This window comes from Balaenoptera musculus, chromosome 2 (assembly GCF_009873245.2).
Source record: "Balaenoptera musculus isolate JJ_BM4_2016_0621 chromosome 2, mBalMus1.pri.v3, whole genome shotgun sequence".
NCBI classification, from domain to species: domain Eukaryota; kingdom Metazoa; phylum Chordata; class Mammalia; order Artiodactyla; family Balaenopteridae; genus Balaenoptera; species Balaenoptera musculus.
Genome location: NC_045786.1, coordinates 23,961,143 through 23,979,199, shown reverse-complemented (window position 1 = coordinate 23,979,199; position 18,057 = coordinate 23,961,143). Strand labels below are relative to the sequence as shown.

Here is an 18,057-nt window from a genome sequence, read left to right as displayed (position 1 = left end):
CTCGGCCAAAAAAATAAAAAGAAAGAAAGAAAAGAAAATAGAGAAAAAAGTCTACATAAGACTTGATTTTAGGTGTCTGTAGTCACTCTGCTTAACATAACCATATTGGCCTCTAAAAACTTACAGGAAAAAAGGTTCTACAGTCTAGCACCATATTTTTGTGCTTCAGACTTTTTCAATTAAGTTGACCTTCAATAATGCTACTTTATTTTATTCTGTGATAATTTCAGGAAGATGCTGGAGAAAAGAATTAAACGTGGGCGGTAGGGATGAAACATAGTTTTGTAAGAAGAAAACCACTGAGTTGATTCCAAACTTACAGATTTGGGGGAGGCCTATGAAATTTGTCATGTTTCATTTCTCCACTATAATCAGGGAGAACCATTGCCCTTATGGAAATTCCTCAGGTCACAAACGCTCGCCCTCATTTACTGACACTACTGCTTACTTCCGTTTATCAAACACCTACTAAGTGCTGGGCTTTACGTCTGACACCCCATATGCATTTTCTGTAGTTCTCAGAACAACCCTGCCGGGACACACTATTTTTGACAATTTATACATTAAAAGCATTGAAATTCAAGAACATTAACTTTCCTGAGATGACTTAGCTAGTGAATAGAACAGCCAAAATTCAACCTAAAGTCCGCCCAACTCCAAAACCCAGCTCCTTTCCCCAGTACGATGCTGTCCAGCTATTTCAGAAACGCTTTAATTCATCCCAGAACATTTTCTGTAAAGCTACTGACATCATCCTATTACTATTTCTTTCGCTGCCTCCTCTGTCTCTGTTCACCAGCAAGTATTCTCCCGCCTTCTGATAATAGATTTATCACCCCTCCCCTAAGGGTGGGGTTCAAGAGGGATGGCCCATGGGTTGGAATACAATCCAAGTCTGGCCAGTCGGTAGTACTCCAATCCTTTTACTTGGAATGATCTGTCCCGGTGTGGATCCATAAGACTCAATCCCAGGTTTTTTGCTGGAACTGTGACAGAAGGGTAAGATGTAAACCTGGAGGCTGGAGACGCTGGCAGTCATCTTGCTGTTTTGAAAAGTACCTGCGAATGAACCCAACACAGAAGCCAGAGATGACAGGGACCCAGCCCTGAATCTGGACTGCTTGCACCCTGAATCTCACTTGAATCGAGGGTCTGCTCCTTCGCAGTTATATGAACTATAAACTTCCTTTTTTTTTTTTTTTTCCATAAGCAACTGTGAGGTGGGTTTCCTGTCTTTTGTATCCCTTCATAATATGCTGCCCTACTTATTTAAAAATGGATAGCTCACCATTGCTGGTGGGATTGTAAAATGGTGTGGCCACTTTGGAACACAGCCTGGCAGCTCTTCAAATGTTAAACATGGTATAACATGAGTAAGTTACAGTATGACTCTGACTCCAGTCCTAAGATCTGAAAACGTACGTTCACACAAAATCTTGTACACGAATGTTCACAGCAGCATTATTCATAATTGCCTCAAAGCGGAAACAACCCAAATCCAGCAACTGATGAATAGTTTTTTAAAAATGTATACCCATATGATGGATAATTGTTCAATGAAAAGGAATGAGATAGTGATCCGTGCTACAACGTGGATAACCCTTGAAAACGTGCTGTATGAAAGAAGCTGGTCATAAAAGACCGCATATCGTATGATTCCATTTATATGAAATGTCCAAAACAGACAAATACACAGAGATGGAAAGTAGATTAGTAGTTGCCAGGGGCTGGGGAGAGAGGGGGAGTTAGGAGTGACTATGGATACAGGGTTACTTTCGGGGGTGATGAAAATGTTTCAAATTAGATAGTGGTGGTGCTTGCACAACTTTGTAAGTATTCTAAAAACCACTGAAATGTCCACTTTAAATGGGTGAAATTGTATGGTGTGTGAATTATATCTCAATAAAGCTGCTATTCTATTTATAGTTTGACTCTTTAAAATGCAATTATATTTATAGTCCAACTTTACTACTTTACTGATGAAAATAGAAATTTAGAGTATATGAAGGATTTCCTCTAACGATATGATTCTAAATTGTCCTATATAAAACACTTCACAATAATGTTCTTTTAATGAAGATAAAAAATCATCAAGGAAATATTACAAAGGAAAAAAAAATAACAAAGACAAAATTACATAATTTTGATACTTCATGAGATATAATTAGATTTTTCTATAAGTTTAGCTAAACTATACAGTAATATTTAAATAAATCCTTTTGTTTCATACAAAAGAAACACCCTAACACAGTAGAGTCTTGTAATGCCTTCGTGAACACCAATTTGATGCTTTAAGATTTTAATGTGCTGTTAACAAGTTTTCAAACTCAGGCAAGTTTAGAAATGTCTTCGTATTGAATTCCTTCAACTCTGCGTCCTTTTAAAGGGCCCTACAAATTAAAATAATTGAAGAAGAGGTTAAGAACACACATGTACTTACAAGACAAGAAAAGGACACACACTTCTGGATCCAAATTTGCCTTTTTCACATCCCTAAGATACCATTAAGGTAGCTAACAGTTCCACACATCTGTGAATTTTAAAAGTATTCTAAAGTATTCTACGGCATCCTCATCAAGAACTGGCCATATTTTCTTCAGTGCTATGTGGCATGTGTTATCTCTAGACCCTGTGGCAGAGCCTGGCTAGCTGGTCAGTATCTCCTCTGCTTCCTGGATAAAGTCACACTTCCTGGCTCCTCCTGTGGTCAGGTATGGCCGTGAGATGGAGCTCCGGCCCAAGGAAGGGAACAGAAGTGACGCGGGCCACTTCCAGGCCCAGGCCATGCTCCCCTCCACAGGCAACCCGTCACGCTCCCCGCGGCCTGCCTGAAGCACACAGACATGGCAGCTGTCAAAGCCCCGGCTGAAGGTGGTAGAGCCACAAATCAGAAGGACCCTGGGCTCACAAATCACCCCTAAGAAAAGAGCCATTCCCTGATTCAGAAGACCTGTTCTGGACTTCAAAATGAGAAGTTAATGTCTATCATGTTTGTGCCATTATCAGCTGGGTTTTTTTTTAAGTAACAAATATTATTTTAAGCAATACAAATCCTCATACTCAAACATATTTGTCTAGTTTAGCTGTGACAGGCTGGTCTTATTGCAGAAAATGAGTCTAACCTGAAATATGTTTTCTTCTTCCCTTCATATCCAACAAAAAGGGAAAGGGGAAAGAAAACTGGATTAATGAAAGATGATACCTGTCATAAAAGCTGATACAGCCTGGGAACACAGAGGCTAAGAATATGAGCTCTGGACCCAGACTCCCCAAGTTCAAACCCCACCCTCAGCAGGTGACAAAACCCCTCAGTGCCCCATTATCCCCTAGTGGGGAACAGTAACAGTACCTACATTACTGGCTTGCTGAGAAATATAAATGAGTTAGCACATATAAAGTGCTCAGAATAACATCTGGAACATAATATGCATATGAGCTCAGTAATTCTTAACTCTTATTATTAAATCTTTCAGTTAAAGTTTAAAAGTTGCTCCTCTCCACTGCGAAATATAAAATGATGACAATGACTCTACCCCTGGGCTGAGATTTCAGCATTTCTTAGATTCCTTTAAAAAATGCTTTTAAAATGTCTTCCTTTTAATGTACTATAATGATTACATATAAAGGAAATAAGTTCCCAGATAAAGCATGACCCAGCTTGACTCTTTCATTATCAAGTTTAAAGGTCAAAGGTGAATCACACTTCTGTGATAAGAAGGCCAAGCAAGGGATAAAGAAGGGGGCCAGACTTGGGTTAACTAGGCAAGTAGCTAAAAAGCTGGGGCTGGTTTTGAACAATTTGTGAGCTATTTAAAAAATCTGCTAAATAAATGTGTAAATTTCAAATCTTATGATACTGATACTAAAATTTAAGATGCCACAAATAATAAAAAAAGGAGAAACCACTCAAAAAGTTCATGTTTTTCAGGGCATTGACTTGGAGAAAACATGCGGACGTAGAGACAAGCTGACCGACATGCACAAACCAACACAGATATTTTTAATGGAGGCAGGCTGCAAAAGAAGAAAAAAACAAAAAATTTGCATGTGGGTTTCCTCTCCCAAGAGTACACACTGCTTTGCAATCAACCAGAAAGGCTTTCCCTGCGATCACCTCCGAGGTTCTATCTCGGTCCGGCTCTGAGAGCAATGAAAGCATTAGAGGGGAAGATGGAGCTATGGGTTCACAGCAAGGCCGGGAAGAAAGCAGCTCTCGAAAATCATACAGACTGGAAACCAAAGGTGTGGATGGAACCTAGAATATCCTCAACAGTACTGAGTCGTTCTGTTTCCCTTAGAGGAAAACGTGAAGCGAGATCTAAGTTGGATAGTATTAGGAAACTAGAAAGTGGAGGAGATTCAACCTGCCAAGGAAATATGAGAGTTTCCACGATCTTATGCTGATTGAATCAGGAAAAAAAAAAAACTGATTTAAAAAAGAGCTTCAATCTGTTCATGTAGTCAGATTAATAAATTCCCTACTGACAGGTGACATTCCCTGTTCCTTTTTTTCCCCTTAGAGTTTATGTTAGTTGGTGATTAGGTTAGTATTTTCAAGGACAGGGAAAAAATGCTTAATTTACTGAAATGTGATTTCTTTCAAATAAGAACCTAAATGGTTTTTCTAGAAAGCTTTCCTGAAACACATATTCTCAAACCAGTTCATAGGTGGGCTCAGGGGACCTAACAACTCCTTAAAGGGAACACATAAAATTTGGCAGTTTATGTGCAGTTTCTTGCAGAGAGCCCAAAACTTTCATCAGACTCTTCAGGAAGTTGATTATTCCCCCAAACACTAAAACTTCCTGTACTGGAGATGAAAAAGCCTCTCGTTTAGAGATAAAGATACACGGTGCAGTAGCGCAGGGATCTAAAAAGAATCAGGCAGTTAGGAAAAAACATGTTTCAGACCCTTCCTTCTGAAGACAGCTCAGGTCTCACTCAGCCTCATGCGCAGACCTGTCAGGGGACCATCAGTTCTAAGTCAACGAGCAATTTTACTTAAATGTCAGATTTCTTAAAATTAATTACTTTATTGATCTCTCCTACCTTAAATCCTTTATGAAAGAAAGAAGGACATTAAAAAATATTATTGAACTCTGTGGCTTTTCCCCCATTAACTCTGACTATACATTCCCCACTAATCACACTACTACGGCAGATTGAATTTTATGTTAGATGTGGGGGAAAAAAACTGGGATACAAAACTATGTGTAATATATACAATTTTATAAAATACAAAGACTGAAAAAAACAGACCAAAATATTAATGGAGGTTATCATTTGCCTGGAGGTTTAGGGGCAATTTTAAAAATTATTTATATTAAATTGTATTTTTCAGCTTTTATACAAGAGAGCTGCTAGAGACTGAATGTTTGTGTCCCTGTCAAAATTCATTCAATACATTCAAAACGTGATGGTATTAGGAGGTGGGGTCTTTGGGAAGTGATTAGGTCATGAGGGCAGAGCCCTTGAGAATGGATTAGTGCCCTTAAAAAGGGATCCCAGAGAGCTCCCTTTCCCCTCCCACCATGTGAGGACACATTAACCAGGAAACAGGCCTTCAGCAGACACCGAATCTGCCTGGGCCTTGATCTTGGACTTCCAGCCTCCACAAATGTGAGAAGTAAATTTCTGTTGTTTCTAAAGCCACCCCAGTCTATGGTATTTTGTTATAGCAGCCTGAACAGATTAAGACACATAAGGAATTTCTTTTGTAATCAGAAAATAAAATGCTTTAGTAATGTCAGTCATTAGAGAAAATAAGCTTACAGATTTCCAAATAGGAGAGAAGGCAAACAGAAAACCCAAACTTAAAACACCAATCCAATAAAAAAAACCATAGCACATTTTAAAAGCATTTTGAAATTTCTGTCTTTGTGTAAACTATACTTACGGTTTCAATGACTATAGTAGCTGAAAAAGTCTTCTCATTGATGGATTCTAGGGTACCTTCATTTCCTCTGTAGCCTCCATTTAAAACGAGAATTCTTTTTCCTATAACAGAAAAGGGTTAACACTTAATAAAAAGAAAATGGCCACTTTCTTCTACTTTCTTACAGCCAAATGCAATTACACTGAATCAACGTAGTAGAAAACAAAACTATTCTCTTAGAAGTTCTTAATCATTTAATATCTGTATGATTCTAAAGTACAGTTTGTAGATACTTTGATTACTATAACATTACAAGACTCATCATTTTTTCTACTTATTTGTCAAGAGATGTTTTAATTTTATACCAAGGAGTATAAGGTTCTTGGAGGAGATGCCCAGAGCCCAGAAGTAATCAGAAAAAATTCAGCTTACTTTTAATTTCTCTCTTTTTAAAATCATAAGATGGTTGCTAGTTTCATAAAAGCGTAAATATATGCCTGCTATTTGGTTGAGCCATTCTATCTCTAAGAATTTTCTCAACAGAAATCATATATCCATACAAAGATCTGTATGTGAATGTTCATATAGCAGTTTCGTTTGTAATGGCCAAGAGCTGTAAACAGCCCCAATGTCCATCAGTAACTGACTGGATAAAGAAACTGGAACATCCACATAATGAAATACTTGGCAATAAAAAGGAATAAAGTATAGATGCACACAACAATGTGAATGAATCCAAAATGATGCACTTAGTGAAAGAAGCCAGACAGAGACACAGGACACGTGGTATGATTTTATTTATATAAAATTGTAGGAAAATATGAGCTAATCTATAGTCACAGAAAGCAGATTGGTGGTTGCGTGGGGGACACGGGAGACAGAGCAGGGAGCGAAGGATTATAAAGGAAACAGAGGAAACTTTGGGGGGTGATGGACACATTTGCTAACTTGATTGTAAGGATGGTTTTCACGGGAGTATGCATGTGTTGAAAACATCAAATTATATACTTTATACAGATGCAGTTTATGTCAATTACATCTTACTGAAGCTGAAAAAAAAGTCCACAATTTCTAATCCATAAAATGAATTTTATTTTAGGGAGAAAGAATACAGGAGACTAGAGACTAACATTATCACTGTGCCAGCAATGATACCACCATGAAGAGTCTGGGTCAGAGGCAAACAACCTAACTACAGAAGCATTTATACTAGATATGTGTAAGACAATTAAGGAAAAGAAAATGCAAAATAATACTGACTTTTACTCTACCATCTCAAATAGCTAAACAAGTATATTAATAATAATCCTAATATGATTGATTTTATCCAGATATGTCTGTGATTTGCTTCTGGAAAGAAAACAAAGATTCTAGAAAGGGAAAATTTATTTATGCCACAAAATAGCTTTCTCAGAGGACTGGTAAACTACCACCTCACCAAGTCAAACTGGGATCAGTTATACTGGCAATTACATGTTTCTAAAAAGGAAACTCATACCCAGAACTATCAAGTAACGTCAAAAACTAAGGTTTTAAGAATGGAATCACTTATTTCGATGGTATATTAAATGGTCTGCAAAAAGATTTACCTGGTGCTGGAATTACTGTTTCTAAATGAGTCTGGTCAAGTTTCAGCTTGTCTCCAGAATCAATCATCTTCACGACAGCTGTGTAATTGTCAATTACTTCCTGCCATGTAAAACCAACACTTTTATAACAGAAGAGAGATGTGAACACAAAGTCCAAAGGACAGAAATAAATGTAAACAATGAAATTCTAACCAAAAGGTAAGAGTAACTTGTTTTAAGAGTAACTCCTTGTATCAATGGAGTTTATTTTCTAGATGCCATATATGACCTCAGGCTATGGTTCTTAAAGAATTCAATTCAAAGCTTAGTTAAGGTTTTCATCTGGAAAGAAAAGGCTGGTGATCTTAGAATAAGACTTTAAGAAATACAATGAGAGGGATAATTCTGTGTCATTTCAAGTACAGTAGGAGGGCAACTTATACACGCACAAGGCTGGGTGCTAGCATGAAACTATACTTAGGAAAAGCAAAAGAAAGAAAAAGACTGGGACTTCCCTGGTGGCGCAGTGGTTGAGAATCTGCCTGCCAATGCAGGGGACACGGGTTCGAGCCCTGGTCTGGGAAGATCCCACATGCCGCGGAGCAACTCGGCCCGTGAGCCACAATTACTGAGCCTGCGCGTCTGGAGCCTGTGCTCCGCAACAAGAGAGGCCGTGATAGTGAGAGGCCCACGCACCGCGATGAAGAGTGGCCCCCACTTGCCGCAATTAGAGAGAGCCCTCGCACAGAAACGAAGACCCAACACAGCCATAAATAAATAAAATTCTTTAAAAAAAAAAAAAAAGAAAGAAAGAAAGAAAAAGACTGGAGCATTGATTTTTAAATTTTAAAATCCTAGAGCAATCAAAAGATAAGTCTCTCAGGCAAACCACAAGGAAGTCCTCCTTGGAACTCTGGGGCACTATCACATTGCCCGTCATTAACAAAGGGAATGTACCTTACTTACTAGCAAGGTGCGCTCACTGCATTTTTTTAAGTGGGATTTCATACATACCATTTGCTCTAGTAAGAAAGTGGACCTAAATTAAGTATAAACTATGGCTGGAAATGAAAAATTTCTCCAACCATTGTGAAGTCAGCCTTCCTTTCATGGAACCAGCAAGAACCTTAGACACACTGCTTCTGTTACTAGGACTTGATTTTTAAGGAATATCAAAATGGCTTCACTCAGCCACACGCCAGCTCCTTCCCCAAATTCCGTCATAACTTCATGTTCTTACCTTAACAATCCCCTTTTTCTTATGATATTTCTCTCCAAGTTTTTTGGTTATAATTTTCACTACAATTTCCTGGAAAATAAGAAAAAAATAAAGATGGAAGGAATGATATAAATTATCTTTCCTCTTTTGATCCTTCATTTTAAACATTTCCACCAAAAATCATAGTAAAATGTTAACTGCTTTGCTAAATAAGACATTCTGGAGTTGGAGGCCTTCCCAACGATGGCAGATCATTTCCTTAGTTGTCTCTTTTTATTCAACACAGTTGGTTACCAAGAGGAAAAAAACGCATATCTCATGGCTGATTTCCATAGTGAAGGTTTCCAGAAATCTAAGACTTTCATCCACCAATCTCAACTCTATTAATCCAGGTCTTTCATAGACAGCTTCTTTCTTTCTCTCCATTCAAGGAAGAAAAAATGCCAAGGATGTTTTATGTTGACGTTCACCGCTGACAAAAAAACTCAGAGAGCAAGAGTCTCACTGGGAACTGCAAGAAACGGAGGCTTCGAGCGAAAGCACAGCACTTTCCACAATGCTCTTTTCTCACGATGTTGCTCTGGCTTTTTGATAAGACTGGACTCCTCCAGACCAGCTCCAGCTGAAAGCATCGCTCTGCTGAGCATCTAGTTCTCAACGGGAGAGAAATCTGAGTTTATTTCTTTTTCTTTTTTTTTTTTTTTATAAATTTATTTATTGATTTATTTTTGACTGCATTGGGTCTTTGTTGCTGCGCGCGGGCTTCTCATTGTGGTGGCTTCTCTTGTTGCAGAGCACGGGCTCTAGGCGCGCTGGCTTCACTAGTTGTGGCTCGCTGGCTTCACTAGTTGTGGCACACGGGCTTAGTTGCTCCGTGGCATGTGGGATCTTCCCGGACCAGGGATCGAACCCGTGTCCCCTGCATTGGCAGGCGGATCCTTAACCACTGCGCCACCAGGGAAGCCCCATGAGTTTATTTCTTATTAATGCATTCTGAGTTTGCTTCTTTATCATTGTTTTCCTGAGTTTGATTAGCTAACGGCTGACGATGAAAATTAAATCACCTGACTTAATTCCAGATTCACTACAGCAATTCTGTATTTGCTACTTCAAGTGGATACAGCAGAAGTACTAGATGGTCACAAGTACTTCAATAAGCCAGGCTAAACATTACATTAACAAAAACCTAGTAAGGACTTTGGGGGAGAATATTTAACAGCAGAAAAATATGTTTAAGAGAAGGCTTGAATGTTCTTATTCTTAAGCCAGTATTCTATTAAGACTTTCTCAATGAAGCCATATAATACCAACAGCTTCTCTGATTTCTGGGCTAAATTTCTCAAGGCCCTCATGGGTACACACACTTATAATTTAAACGTAATTCATTACTTCATTGTACTATTGACACTTGCTCATAGCACATCTGTCAAAACTTTCTTTTCTGAGTTTAAAAACTAAAGCTCTCCAATCCATCTCTGTGGGCTGCTGGTTATTTTAACACACATACTGCCCATTTCAAAATGAGACACACACTGAGTCATTGGATCCCTGTTGGCTGATCTTCACTTTTAATGTAACATTCTCCAAGAGGAACTAGGAAGAAAATCTGAATAATTTACTATACCAGAAGATTATCAAACTGAAAATAAAATTTTATTGAAAGTATTGTCAATGCAGGGACTTCCCTGGCGGCCCAGTGGTTAAAGACTTCGCCTTCCAATGCAGGGGGTGCGGGTTCAATTCCTGGTTGGGGAGGTAAGATCCCACATGCCTTGTGGCCAAAAAACCAGGGCATAAAACAGAAGCAATACTGTAAGGAGTTCAATAAAGACTTTAAAAATGGTCCACATTAAAAAAAATCTTAAAAAAAAAAGTATTGCCAATGGGAAGAGAACTTTTGGACTAACTAAAAATGCTTTGCTTTTTTTTTTTTTTTTGCTTTTGGTTTGTTTTCTTTTTCCTTTAAACCAATGGTTCTGAACAAACGTGATTCTAAACATGAGAATCACCTAGGCGGTTAGTGAAAATAGCCATTTCACCCCAGGAGACTGGATAGTGGTAGTACTGAAGCATATATATCTTAGAAAGAAATGGTCTAAATTTTTTTGAATTGTGCTCTGTTTAAGAACTACTGCTCTAAGCAAAATTCTTGATTACACGTTCATAAACAATATATGAAACTATTAATATCAAATGCTAAGCTACTCCGACAGGGAAAGCAAACAAAATAATTCATAGATGGTTGCCTCTCTCTAGGTCCTTCCTTTTCTAATCCTGACCCAAACTTCTACTCAGAGACGGAAGTAAGGGAGACTAATGCATCCCAGGAAGTACTGTTTATCAGGGCAGAGTACAACCTAGTGAATCTGACTGCCAGGGAAATCCTAGCTCACCACTTTCTAAATGGCCTTGGGGGAATTACTCAAATAATCTATACCTCAGTTTTCTCACCTATAAAAAGGGAATAATAACAGTAATTACCTTGTAGGGCTGATACGAGAATCACCTGAAATAATTCATATGAAGCACTTTTTTTTAATATATATTTTTTTAAATTGAAGTATAGTTGATTTACAATGTTATGTTAGTTTCAGGTGTACACCACAGTGATTCAGTTATATGTATATCTATTCTTTTTCAGACTCTTTTCCCTTATAGGTTATTAAAAAATATTGAGTATAGTTCCCTGTGCTATACAGTAGGTCCTTGTTGGTTATCTGTTTTATACGTAATAGTGTGTAACTGATAATCCCAAACTCCTAATTTACCCCCTCCCTACCCCCTTCCTTTCCCCTTTGGTAACCATAAGTTTGTTTTCCATGTCAGTGGGTCTATTTCTGTTTTGTAAAGAAGCTCATTTGTATCTTTTTTTTTTTTTTAGATTCCACATATAAGCGATATCATGTGATATTTGTCTTTCTCTGGCTGGTTTATGAAGTACTTATTTTCTATTTAATACAGCAAGGATTTTCATTTTACATAACTTATTTCATGATCTTTCATGTGATCACCAGGCAAATGTTTCCCACTGTAAAAGGACATAAACTAAGACATGGAAACAAAATTATTTTTAAGCTAGTGAGGGAATAACTATGAAGATTTAAATTAGAACTTTATGCTTTTTGATCTTCCAGATTATTATTAATAATAGTAATAAATCAGAAATTTTCAAATCAGAAATTACCCAAATAATTACTTTTCACTCTCGTGTTATTGATCAAGCCAGCTTCTTTAAGGATAACTAAGATACCCTGAAGGTTTTATGAAAACTTCATATTCCAGTAAGTTCAAAATCGAGCAGCAATGAATAAAACATATTTAAAGTACTGAAATGTTTAAAAATTATTATGCAATTGTTATCTTAAAAGAACAAGAAATAAAGTGAAATAAGTCAGAGAAAGACAAAAACTATGATATCGTTTATATGTGGAATCTAAAAAATACAACAAACTAGTGAATAAAACAAAAAAGAAGCAGACTCACAAATATAGAGAACAAATTAGTGGTTACCAATGGGGATAGGGAAGTGGAGAGGGGCAATAAAGGGATGAGGGGAAAAATAGTTATTACAGGCTTACATGAAATCATGTGTGTGAAACTTTTGAAAACTGGAAAGCACTACAGAATTTAAAGAGTCTTTCCTTCAATAAAAAAATTTTTTTAAAGACTTTAGTAAATTAGATTAAGAAAAAATGAAGAAAAGAAAGAAGAAGCAATAATAAAAAACAAATCTTTCCTTGAACGTATATAATTAAAACCTGTTTTTAGAAAAGGGAACCCTCTTGCACTGTTGGTGGGAATGTAAGTTGATACAGACACTATGGAGAACAGTATGGAGGTTCCTTAAAAAACTAAAAATAGAACTACCATATGACCCAGCAATCCCACTACTGGGCATATACCCTGAGAAAACCATAATTCAAAAAGAGTCATGTACCACAATGTTCATTGCAGCTCTATTTACAATAGCCAGGACATGGAAGCAACCTAAGTGTCCATTGACAGATGAATGGATAGAGAAGATGTGGCACTTATATACAATCGAATATTACTCAGCCATAAAAAGAAACGAAATTGAGTTATTTGTAGTGAGGTGGATGGACCTAGAGTGAAGTAAGTCAGAAAGAGAAAAACAAATACCGTATGCTAACACATATATATGGAATCTAAAAAAAAAAAAAAATGGTTATGAAGAACCTAGGGGCAGGATGGGAATAAAGACACAGACCTACTAGAGAATGGACTTAGGGACATGGGGAGGGGGAAGGGTAAGCTGGGACAAAGTGAGAGAGTGGCATGGACATATATACACTACCAAACGTAAAATCGATAGCTAGTGGGAAGCAGCCACATGGCACAGGGAGATCAGCTCGGTGCTTTGTGACCACCTAGAGGGGTGGGATAGGGAGGGAGACGCAAGAGGGAAGAGATATGGGGATATATGTATATGTATAGCTGATTCACTTTGTTATAAAGCAGAAAGTAACACACCATTGTAAAGCAATTATACTCCAATAAAGATGTTAAAGAAAAAAAAAAAAGCTGTTTTTACAACAAAGTACCTAACTGGGTATTCTTATAGCAAAAATTGAAAATAATTCCAGGCTTAAATTCAAGGTGTCCATACACAAATCTGGCATTAAACTCAAGAAGCATTACTGGTCCATGAACATGAAGTAACCCTCTAATAACAATACAACCAATACTTACAGAGTAGAGGCAAAGACAAGTCATTAAAGTTATAAATCTATCTATAGAATTTACAGATATTTAAAACATTTAGCCATTTATACCAAATGCTATTTAAATCATTCGCTTAAAAGCACATTTAGAAGTAAGAAGCCCCAGCGGGATACGTACAGGCTGGAGCCAGTAATCTGTTCGGGCAGCTCTTTTCTTCTCCTCTTCAATCTAGAGGACGCATGAGACATTCATAAAATTACCTCTTTAAAATCCTCAATTTATTTCAAATAACATTCCATTTAGCAAAAGAACACCATAAAACACACTTCACAGAAGATCGATATAATTTGCAAGCTCAGATAAACACAAACCTTTTTTTCAATTAGTTTTTGATTGAAAAAAAAAGCAACTTGGATTTAAGAAAATAAGTGATAGGCAAGTCAACTGACCAAGAAGATAAACGCAAACAACCTCTATTGGGTCAATACTGCAATGCCACCTGCCAGCATTACTCTGCCCTATCCCTGCTTCCTCCCCTGGACTGTCATGAGCTGGAAAACAGGCGATGTTTTCAGGGGGTAAAAACATAACTCTTACAGACCAATTTAGCACAGCATAGTTGGGTATACAGTTTGATGGCAAAGAGGAGCTTCCCTGTTTGATAAGGATAATAAAGCTTGTGAATGGAGGGGAAGAAAAACACAACCAGGAGAGAAGTAAATGAAAGGGTGACCAAAAGGAAAACGTGCTGACCAGCCGACCTGGCTGTATCTCACAGCTTTTTCTTTCTCACCTGCTCAGTTAACCCTAAGTACCTACTTTCAAAGGGACTGAACAATGTCGCTCTTTGGTTGATTCAAAACCTCATCTTAATTCCTCCAACTTTCCAATATGAACAAAAAGTATTCTAAACTTGGCATGGTTATATTCTAAGCAGGTAGATCTGGCTTTCCATTTTACTTTGAATTAAATTCAAAATGGCTTATAAGACCTCTGTGGTGTTGCCCCTGTTTCTCTCTCCAACCTCAAATGTCACCACTCTTGTGTTTACCATGCTCTAGCCACCTGGATCTTCCCTTTGGATGCTGAACTAGAGACCTCCCCTGCCCTAGCGGGGGAACAAGCTATCTCACCACTCCCTGCCCTCAGACCTCCTCAGCACATAGCATTTTGTAATTACTTATCCACTGGTTCACTTGGTCGTGGAATGCCTCCTTCACTAGGGTGAAAGCTACATGACATGCAGGGACTGTGTTTTTCTCCCTACTCTACACATGCAGGACCTCACATGATGCCCAGCACATAACAGCAACTCAGTATCTGCTGAATGATGGAGTGACTACATCTCACAGCGTACACACGTTATATTATACTTTAAGCTTTTCTAACTGTCCCGCATTGTGTGAGGACTCAGTAACAGGGAAGACCAAACAGTTACCCACATCCCTTCACAAATGAAGAAAAGGGATGAGGAGACCAGAGGAAATGATGTTACGGGGAAAAACGTTAGCTTCTTGTATCCATTTATTCTTTCTCTTCACCTTTTCTACTTATTTCATAAATTTATTGATAAGGGAAGGTGATGTGTTGGAAGGGAGAAAGGAATATTTAGGAATATATTAAGAACCTTCTGCAGAACGGCTCTAGAATTTCAGGTAAATTTAGAGCAAAAGTATAGCCCTAGATCCAGATAATCATAGGTTTTCAATGATTCATCGTACAAACTTGGCCATCAGGTTAAATCAAATTAAAAATATGTCAGAGCTTTCTCTCCCGGCTAGGAGGTGGTAAGTGGAAATCAGAGGCAACACGAGAGCCCAGGTTGGTGGGGGCATCCATGGAGGATGCCAATTTCACGAAGCCACCAAAGGTGAGCAGAGCTTTCATTTCTGGCTTCAATTACCACTGAGGTTCTCCTAAACTAACTCTATTGACCATAATTTCATGGAGTGTTTTGAAGATAGCACTTGAGGCAAGAAAATAAACCTATCTAAGGAGGTTCCAGCTCCATTCAGATGGAACTACATCTAGGCTCTTTTTTCCTAACCTGGTATGAGCACATTTTTCTCACTTTATATTAATCTCATAATTGGTGAAACTATTTAACTTTCCTTGGTTGGAATCACATCATTCCCCAAACAGCTAGAGTTGACAAGCAGTTCATAAAGCGTACCTCCATGATTTCATCGAGTGCAGATTTCTTCTTCTTCTTTTCTTTTGACTGAGCTGAGCTCTGGGAAGATTCCTTCCGTTTCACCGATGCTGCGTTCCCTATTGTCTTCAGAGCACTTGGTCCCAAAGAACTGATGGGAAGAGGAACCGTGCTGTTAACAAAAACTGTGCAAAGACGTAGGCTTTATAATGTGCAAAAGGAACAATACAGAAGAAATCTGTTATATGGTTAGTTTCCAACAGATTAGTCAAAACTACGAAGGGTGTGTCTATCACGTACAGACTGGCAGCACCATGAGAACATGGAACCCTTCCTGTCCCTCCCACCTTCAGTTAGTGCCACTCTATCAGTGTGGCTGAGTGACGGATGACAGCATTGGCTTCAGGGTTGCCACCACCAGGGTTTGATCCTACTTCTGCTGGGACCTTGAGCAATTAACTTTTCTAAGCCTCATTTCTTCACATATAAACGGGGATAATAATGTGACCCAACTGTAGCTCGACCGGCAGGATTAAGTGAGATGTTTGTAAAACAGCTGGTAGAAGTCCAGCACATTGTTATCAGTTCTATTTCTTTAAAGCAAAGATCTCAACATTCAATTAGAAATTTTTTTATCGTTCCCAATTGCCTAACGTCATCAGTGTACATTCTAAATTCCTGAGTGCCATGATAAAATTGTCACCACAGGCCCCAGAATGCCATCCCTGATGTATTATGTATACTTGTCATTCTGAACAATTTGCTATTGACTGAGCCATGTCCTGTGCTTCAAGCTTTTGCAAATCTGCACATGCCTCTTTTATACCTAAAATAGTCTCTCCATTTATCTCCATTTGCTGAACTTCTTTAAGATCCATTCTTCATGAGGCTTCTTGGAATTTGTCGTTTTTGAACCACCATAGCACTTTGGGGCAGGCTTCCCACTCCACCTGGTATATAACCATTTGTATACGTGACTCCTCTCTCACAGTAGGGGAGAGAATATATATAGCCACATATATATATATATATATTTTTTTTCTTTCCCCCCTGTAAAGTAGCAGTAACTATCTTGTGACTCAGATAAAATAGATGCTCCATTAATATTTGCTGACTCACTGAATATTATCAGTCTAGTTATTTGATTTGTCATACTTGTAAAATACAAAGAACACATATTTGCACAAAGCTACCATGGAAACAAGAAAAAAAGTATGATTAATAGAAAATACAGTAGAGTTAATATTTTCCACTCTTTGGACCTTTTCCTTAAGGCATTTAAAGGCAGCATTAGCTTTATTAGCAGCCAGATGACTGTCAGGACTCCCAGTGGAGCCTGCAGTCAACTGAAATCCCTGCTTCTTATATGGGGAGGCTGCAGGTCAGGACTCCCCCACCCTGTCTTCATGGAAGCCATTCTCTCTTTATCTAACTGGAAGGCTTTAAATTTACCCTTGCAACATTTCACTTACTAGGTTTTGTCCCATAATTCAATCCTCTGACATACTTTTAAGTTCTAAGGTTTGTGACAACTGTAAATAATATACATTGGTTGTGAACAGATTAAGTCCAAATAAAGATAAACTCTTCAACGTGCTACTCAAAATAAATATTCTTTAGATTTAAATGTACTTTGAGCTAGGAATCCACTGAACTTAGCAATAATTCCAGTTCATAAACAACCACAATATGTCTATATAAATAGGCACTAATAATCCCAGCAGAAGGGCAGTTAGGATTATGTGGCTATTTTGGGGTCTAGTAATTACCCCTTCCTTACATGTTCACAAACCACCTATTTCCTACTATAATCACTAGGAAAACAAAATGTGTCTATATATACAGTGGGGTATTATTATTCAGATTAAAAAGGAACGAAATTCTGATCCATGCCACAACATGGATAAACCCTGAAGAGCTTATGCTAAGTGAAAGAAGCCAGACACAAAAGGACAAACACTGTATGATTCCACTCAAATGAGGTAGTCAAATTCATAAAGACAGAAGAGTAGAACAGAGGTAACCAGGGGCTAAGGGGAAGTGTAGTGGGGAGTTATTTTTTAGTGGGTTCAGAGTTTCAGTTTTGGATGATGAAAAGATTTGGAGATGGATACCGGCGATGGGTGCACAACAATGTGAGTCTACTTAATGCCACTGAATTGTATACTTAAAAATGGTTAAAATGGACCATCTTATGTTATGTATATTTCACCACACAAAAAAATTAAACTGAATAGGAAAAATAAAGTTTTCTATTTAGAAAATGTATTCAGCATTACTAAATGATTAAAATGTGAGCATCATTGGAAATAAAAAGATGAACAGAATAGCCCATCAGGATCTCATGATGTAGTGGGAGAACAGATACGGACGGCATTCCGGGAGAAAGAGCAGTAGATGCAAGCGAGGGTGAGACCACAGAGTGCTTAGGAGACAAATGGCTTAGCGGAGCTGCGGTGCAGATGGCAGGTGGTACACCTGTAAACATAACTAGAGGTTATCATATAGACGATGGCTTAAATTGCTGATGGTCTTTAACAAGAGAAAGACATGGTAAGAT

At 38.0% G+C, this 18,057-nt stretch overlaps 1 protein-coding gene across 2 annotated transcripts in view; it reads right to left on the bottom strand.

The window, feature by feature from the left end:
* Positions 1-1,778: 1,778 nt before the first annotated feature.
* The window catches only part of KIN (Kin17 DNA and RNA binding protein), a 36,340-nt gene continuing 20,061 nt past the window's right edge, over positions 1,779-18,057 (bottom strand). For both annotated transcript variants that reach the window (XM_036844015.1, XM_036844016.1), the window contains exons 8-13: positions 15,519-15,648; positions 13,523-13,573; positions 8,684-8,752; positions 7,465-7,564; positions 5,897-5,997; positions 1,779-2,390 (exon numbers count right to left, since the gene is read on the bottom strand). In XM_036844015.1, the coding sequence (XP_036699910.1) occupies positions 2,328-2,390; positions 5,897-5,997; positions 7,465-7,564; positions 8,684-8,752; positions 13,523-13,573; positions 15,519-15,648 (514 nt within the window). In that variant the 3' untranslated portion in view covers positions 1,779-2,327. The remainder of the gene's footprint in view (positions 2,391-5,896; positions 5,998-7,464; positions 7,565-8,683; positions 8,753-13,522; positions 13,574-15,518; positions 15,649-18,057) is intronic.